Source organism: Morone saxatilis, unplaced genomic scaffold (assembly GCF_004916995.1).
Source record: "Morone saxatilis isolate NCDOM2014 unplaced genomic scaffold, NCSU_SB_2.0 Contig3, whole genome shotgun sequence".
In the NCBI taxonomy this organism is placed as follows: domain Eukaryota; kingdom Metazoa; phylum Chordata; class Actinopteri; family Moronidae; genus Morone; species Morone saxatilis.
Window position 1 is genome coordinate 9,720,938 of NW_023339873.1, and position 7,599 is coordinate 9,728,536.

Below are 7,599 nucleotides of genomic sequence, written 5' to 3' on the forward strand. Positions count from 1 at the left end.
AGACTGCAGTGTATCATTCGTTCCTCTGAGAAGTTAATCGGCTGCAATCTGCCATCCCTCCAGGACCTGTTTGCCTCCAGGACCCTGAGGCGTACTGGTAAGATTGTGACTGACCACTCCCCACCCTGGACACAAACTCTTTGAGACACTTCCCCCTGGCACCTCCTGCCACAAGAAGAGTTTTTTCCCCATCTGCAGCTGGCTTCCTCAACAAGGCCTGGGACCCCCACTGACACTGACTCTTATATGCGTTACATTAATGCACTTCCCTTTTATCCGTTTATTCCGTTTTTATCTTGCACATTGCAATATCATTAAACAGTATGTCACACTGCTAACTTGCACATCCCCTCAGCAATATTTTTCACATTCCTACAAACTGTACAGCTCTTCATTCATTAATTTTTTTAAATAACTGTTATTTTGTACATATAGTCTCTCTTATATCTTTACACTATATTATAGCATATTCACAACTGCCCCTTATTGTTTGTTCTACAAATACAGTACCTACATTTATGCACTTTACTATTTTTTTTTTATTTCTGGTTACTGCATTTGTAAAGGTGTGGAATCCACACCTTTACATTTTTCTGACTGCATCTTGCACGATTGTGACAAAATCTGTCCCCAGGCAGACAGACATACAGCCCAAACACCTTGAAAGGTATTCAAAGCCGCTTCTGTGGTAGGTGCTGGTACAGTAGGTGTTCCCTGGACCATATTTTGCCGTAATGACACACACACACACATACACACACACACACACACAAGATACCAGCCACACGCTGTTGCTACTGGTAACAAGAATATAATCCTTTAAATGCAACCCAACTTGAAAACATGCAGCACCTGTAGGACATTTTGACTTCAGAATCATCTGAACAAAAGTAAAAATAGTTGAGTTTCATGTACTACAAACCAACAGGCTTATTCTTATTTAATATTTGCGGAAAGTAATTTGGCATAATACATAGGCTACATAATTACACTGTAATGGTCAGCGTCATCATCTGATTTAGGCTACACGGCGAGTCTGAGGGGATGGAGGAGGCGACCTGTTCATAAATAATGCACTGTTTCTCATACATGCGAATGATGTAATGGATCAAGTCTGCTGCTGATTTGGCATACATCTCTGACTTGCCGCCCTGCACCATGTGCTCAGTCACCGGTTGCCAAACGATGAAAGGATAATCCTGTTTTTGGAGGAAAAAACAACAAGAGTGAGTATTCAAAAACGGATTATAAAAATGAAAATGTAGCTGATGCAAAGCTAGAAGCTAATTTCCTCCAGCTAGTTAGAATAAAAATGCAGGTGGAGTAGTGCGCTTTGGGAATGAAAGGGAGGAGAGCATCCTTCCCCCGTTGTTCTCGGTACTGGCGTAACGCGTGGGTAAAGTTGCTTACATGGACACACTGGCTGTGTTTCTGGATCGGACCACTGGTGTGTGTGTGTGTGTGAGAAGGGATGAGGTTTGGTGCGACAGCTCAGTAGAAGGTCTCACAAGTATCTCAGTCTGTCAGGCGAACACCACGCGTCCAAGCGAGGTGGAGGAAAAAAAGAGGAGGAGGAGGAGGGGGGGCAGTAGAGGCAGACAATGCGGTTTTACGATGCGTTTATTCCTCCGTTCAATTTAGACCCACATCCACGAAAACATCATGTGCCGAAGATGTGGGAGAAGATTTCTCCGTAAACTGGTTATTGTTGCCTATTTTTCATAATCGCACTGAACAGATTTCTCTACGTTTTGATAGAGAACAATAAAAAAATAAGATGAAATTTCCAATAGAAACCCCAAGGAAACAAGTTAACTGGGACCCGGAACAAGGTTGGTAAATACAGTTTTCTTATTGTCTGTTAAGTATTGATATTTGTCATTTAATATTACTCTTAATCTCAGTAACATCTTAATCCAGACTGAGGCGCAATAAATTACTACACCAGCCTATATTATCCTCCGGCAGTTTTGCACAATTTCTTAATCATTATTTTGTTCATTTCGTATTTTCTCTTATGTGTTTATTTATCCTGCAAAAAGGAACCTTAACACAAGACAAAGCGGCTGGGGGGGGTGGTTATTTCTTTATTCTCCCTTCTCCTTGTGCTCAGCTGTGGAAGGCAGCACTCCTGGAAGCGGAGCCACAGCCGCGCAAAGTTAACGGGAATAACCAGAGGTGAAACCGGAGAGTGTGTAAAAATAAAAGCATGTAAAGTTGTTGCCTTAAAAGCAACGATGCGTAAAGCAGTTGCGGCACAAAATTCTCTGCATGAGGCTATAATTCCCTAACTTAACTACCAGACATGCGTTATTTTTAGAGACATGTCTGGTCACTCACTATTGATTGTAACCATTTTACAGGAAACAGGCTCATCCATTCCCTGTAATGTAATGTTTTTTTTAAATATGGACATTTTGCTTGGTCTTCGAGCTCTATGAAATGATTTCATTTTGTTTTGACACAAATGCAGAGAAAGACTAGGTCTATTCTGCAACTTTCTCAGTAAAGGTTTTATTTTGTTCTATTAGTTTCTGCCGGAAGTCGTGTGTTATTCAGGCTGACTTGATTTGAGGCTCAGCTGGTGAGTTAAACGCCTACAACCTGTCCAGTGCCATAGGGAATAAGTGAGCCAAGAGCCGACCTGAGCAAACCCAAAATTCATGTTTACTATTACTACACTTAGTTTTGCATTTTGTTTACCAGTGGGTAAATAATGCTTTTGTGCAGCTGACATGCAGAAATGTTGATAAACTGTTGCCCCAACTGTGCCCCGCTAAAACAGTTTGATAAATGATTAATGCAAACTTTCCTTCTCAAAATCCTCACCATCACCTATATATTCTCTTATTCTTTTTTGAGGAACATCTCTTTGATGGACCAGATCCTCCAGTGAACATTTCCTCTGCTTCGGCCAGACAAGCTGGAGACAGAGAGTGAGAGCTGAGAGAGCTCAGATAATATCAGATAAAAAGCACTGCTTTCCACTCAGGCCTTATTTAATTTGCAAAAATCAATATGAAGCGAATCAGTTTGAAACCAAAACCAAAGTAGGCTATGTCACAGCTCTGGTTTTACCTCTAATTTTAGATATAGACCTTTTTTATTTTACTCATGATTTTATTACATTTGTTTTTTTTTTTATAACTTAGCTACACTAAAGTCAGTGAGACTTCTGAATTGCCCTACACTGTATAGCTACCTCTGTCCTGCTGCATGGTGCTGATTCATTGAAATTCACTAACTCACCAGATGAGATGAAAAGCAATTAATGTCTTAGTAAGACTAGTTACTGGATGCTCTACTGCATCCATCAAAACGACTGAACCAAAAACAGCTGAGGATATTGATGTAGGGTCATAGTCTTTCTGCTGCTTCACCTATCGCTCTTAATTTTCTAATTCACCTCACGTTCTAAAAATAGCCAAAGCCACCGCCCTTAAAGGCATACACTGTAAATTGAAAGTGGCACTTTTGCACCTTCCTAAGCTTGTGGCACCACTTTGCTGTTATTGATTCACTCATGATACAGGGATTAACTAACAAGATTTATAGCTCCTGGATCAGAGAATGAGGATGTCCTTGACTCATCAGGGTGGGGTGTATGTGTGTGTGTGTGTGTGTTTGAGTGCACATGTTTTACTCAGCGTATCCCATAAGTGATACCATCCCATTAAACAAAAGAGTGTTTCCCTTAAACAAATCAATTTCCTTTTCCTACCTTCCAGAGTTGCATCTTTGTAGACAGCAGACTCCGCCCATGGCTCTGAGGCACACCATCCGATCTCTGAGAGTCGGTGGGCGTCAAGGGGTGAAGGCCAGAGCTCTGAGTAGCTTATGCAATGCATTATAGACATTGAAGGAATCTGGCTGCCTCCAAGGTGCTGCTTGCCACTTGGTTGACCTGCTCCAGCACACATGCATTTATTATAAAAACCCATCCAGAAGCCAATGACCGAAAGTGGTACTTGCGGTCTATTACAAAATTTTTATTCTGCTCCTCAGCAAAAAGGATAACTAATTTTTTCTCCTCCACCTAGCAATACTGTAAGGGTTTAGTCATAAAGTGGTGTTTAAATATTTGTATAATACCTTATTTGTGTATATACATCCATGCAGTCTTCAGGCAATCATTTGATTATTTCAGAATGTCTATTCAGGTTTTTCAATGATTACATGAATTAAATTACGATGTTTTCTGCATTAGTGATTAAGGCTGTGGCTGTCGCCTTTAAGGCTCCATTTCACAGGACTAATTGCTTTTACCGTATGTGTAGAACCAGAAACAAATTCTCAGCATGGAAAGATGTTGAGATGAAAGAGAGTCTCGCTGGCTGTCTGGCTTTGACACAGCTGTGCAGTAGGCCAGATAAAAGGCATTTGTGCTGATAGCTTTGAGTGTTGGCTTTCTGAAGTGCCTCTTATTACCTCAGAGTAATGGAAAGAAATTACCTTTTAATGGTTCATACAGAGGGGTATAGATTTTCAATTGCTGTAATGAGCTTGTGTTTATGTCCTTATAAAGTAGTCCAAACCTGTGCTGTGATGTCTGCTTCCCAATGAATCACAACACTGTTATTCTTCCTTTACAATAATTTACTTTATTAAATTTAAAAAAAATGTACAACGTTTCAAGGCTTTCCTCAGGTATAGAAGCAGACTATCAATTTTTATACTTCTGTATCGCACGAAGAGCCCATTTGGTCTCAAAACATTGAAAAGTTGTATTGTTGTCCCTTTTTTTTGCAAGTCCTTGGAAAGTGGAAACCATTTATAAACTATTGGCCCTTTTGTTGTTACTGTAGTTGACATGTAAGCTACCTAAAAGTTTAAAAGTGGGAAAAAATACTGTGATTAAGCTCATTAAATGCATTCATTTTAAATTTCTTATAATTGCCACGGACTAGTTATCACAGACCAAGAAAAAGGGACAAACCTAGGGATCTGTAAACACATCAACATTGGAAATGCCCCGTGTTATCATTTCAAAGACTGCCTAGAAAACAAAATCTCAGAAGATATTTTTCTAATTATTCAATCTGTCCTCACATTTTTTCATATCCAGTCTGTCACAGAGTCATTTAGCCAATTATTAGAACAGTCTGTTCAATTTTATTTGCAAAATCATCAGAATTACTTTCATACGATACATACACAATTGCTGGTTCTGTCTTGGTATCCTCCAACACAAATTTAAACAAAGCATAAATAAATCTTCCCTTTCCTTTCACTCTTTTCTAGTGGCGGTCCAGACCAACCTGGTCCCTCCCAAAAAGGTCCAGTCTGGCATGGCGAAGTCCAGTCTAGTCCAGGCCAGTGTGGCCACTATGCAGAACCCTATGGGCTGTGACCCTAAGACCAACGGTCACTGTCCACTGCCACGCCTGTCCATCTCCTCCCGCTCTGCCAGCGTGGTGGCCAGCATGGACACCAGCTGCGACGGCTCAGTGGCGGCCCTCCACTCAGTGATGAAATGGAAGACGGTGCTGGCAGTGTTCATCGTGGTCGTTCTCTACCTGGTTTGTGGAGGTCTGGCATTTAATGCTCTGGAGCAGCCATTTGAGAGTAACCAGAAGACCAGCATCACTCTGGAGAAGGCTTCGTTCCTGGAGAGACACCCCTGTGTTACTCCTAATGAGCTGGAAGCACTCATCAAGGTGAGTGACTTTTTAGCTTTTGGAGTTTTAAACATTCACATTTAATAGACTTTTCTCCTTTCAACTGCACAGACAGCCCTGGAATAGTAAATTGCTTATGTTGAATCTATTCATCATCAACACATTAGTTTATAAGAGGATAGGAAGATAAGAAAACCTATGAAAATGATCTGTTAAATAATACTGAGTGGCATTCAATTTGATTGGTAGATAAGAGGAAGAAAGTCAGAGGACTGACCTTTATAGCAGCAGTTTGATAATGATTGCTATCAGGGGTAATTAGACACTCTCGGGGTAATTAATTCTGGTTTCATTAGCTTGTCACATGATCTTGAAAAGCTTGGATGCTACTTCCTTTCATGTCCAGATTGTCCTTCAACAAATGAAGCCCATTAAACCTGTTATGCAACAACACGTCACGTTTGTTTTTATTTATTATTATGTTATTTTTTATATTTTAACAATCTATCAAATGACAATGTGAAATGAAATTAATGTAAAAAAAAACGTTTGGGTCCTCTTTCCCTTTATTAGATAGGACCGCTTAAGATAGACAGGCAAGGGGGTAGAGACAGAGGGGATGACACGCAGCAAAGGGCCACAGGTGAGCTATCCAGGCACCCCGTTTTCAGTGAAACTCTAATATACTCACTGTATGCCACCTGCTTTAACACCAAACAGCAGACTGACAAAGTTAGGGACTAGCTACTGAAGATAGTGAAGCATTTAGCAGCTATAGAGCCTGATATTTCCTCTGGGAATGGGTAGAAAGGGTAAATATTGGACTTAAATTCATCAAGTTGCTCCTTACCTGCTTACAAATGCTGTGTTCACAACTTGTTTCCACTGCTTCCAACTGGTGAAAGAAGCAGTTGAGACCATTTTGTCACATTTACTGTTCTCAAGGTCAAGAATGAACTTCCATTCTCAAACTCGTGTATTGGTTGCTTGTTTTCACCTCATAAAGAAGTATTTACAGTGCCTCATCATAATTACAGATTGTGTGTCTAGTTTCTACTACAAAGACAGACATTGAGAATGACCTTTTGAGATGCTAATGTGTTATACCTAATTAAACTCTATTACTCAGCCTCTCTACCACAGACTTTTTTTAAAGGAGCCATTTTAATATAAAATTGTAGGGTAAACACAGGTTTTACCAATGATACTAATCAAGGTTCCTTTCCATACAGGTCAAACAGAGTCAGTGCTAATGTGCATGTTGGCTCACCATAAAGGCTCTGCTACACTAAATGGAACAGAACCTTAATAAATGCTCTTATAATGCTAATTTACAAACATCTTTAGCATCAATTTTAATAGGTTTCTTCCTGCTGTGCTGAGTCAATAAATTGATTATTTAATGACTAGCACGATCAAAAGATACACCCCCTACTCTCTGCCCCCTGGTTGTTGACAGTCGATGGGTAAATGTCATGTGCAGACTTAGAGGCAGGTCCATCCTTTAGCAGGAAGCACAATAATACCTTCAGGGTCACCACGGAGATACCCATTATTCTCAGTGACACTGAGAAACTAATGTACAGCGCATGCTTGCACATTCAGCTTTATGTTGCATAACAGTACATTAAAATAATCTCTGAGAAAAGGGCAAATAACTGTCTATGTCCCGAGATGTTTATCCTCATAAAAAATAAGTCCTGTGACCTTTATTTTGTATGTACACAATCGTAATAGTAGTAAACAAGACCTACCGTTTTTGTTACAATAGCATAGTAGGTTGTTTTGAGAAATAGATTGAATAGCTAAGTTGTATCTGAATACCCTCAACAATAAATGTATTAGGTCGGTATGAAATTCCAGGGCAAGGCTTTAACAACACCCACATGTTTTTAAATAAGGAAAGTAGCTCACGGCTATAACAGCACAGTCGTCTTTACTGTGAGAAATGTTTTTCTATCTATACATAGTGTGATATCTT

At 40.0% G+C, this 7,599-nt stretch overlaps 1 protein-coding gene across 1 annotated transcript in view; it reads left to right on the forward strand.

The window, feature by feature from the left end:
- The first annotated feature begins 1,529 nt into the window (after nucleotides 1–1,529).
- kcnk10b (potassium channel, subfamily K, member 10b) overlaps nucleotides 1,530–7,599 on the forward strand; it is a 17,469-nt gene continuing 11,399 nt past the window's right edge. The window contains exons 1-2 of the mRNA XM_035673437.1: nucleotides 1,530–1,832; nucleotides 5,242–5,657. Coding sequence (XP_035529330.1) covers nucleotides 1,778–1,832; nucleotides 5,242–5,657 — 471 coding nt within the window. The 5' untranslated portion in view covers nucleotides 1,530–1,777. The remainder of the gene's footprint in view (nucleotides 1,833–5,241; nucleotides 5,658–7,599) is intronic.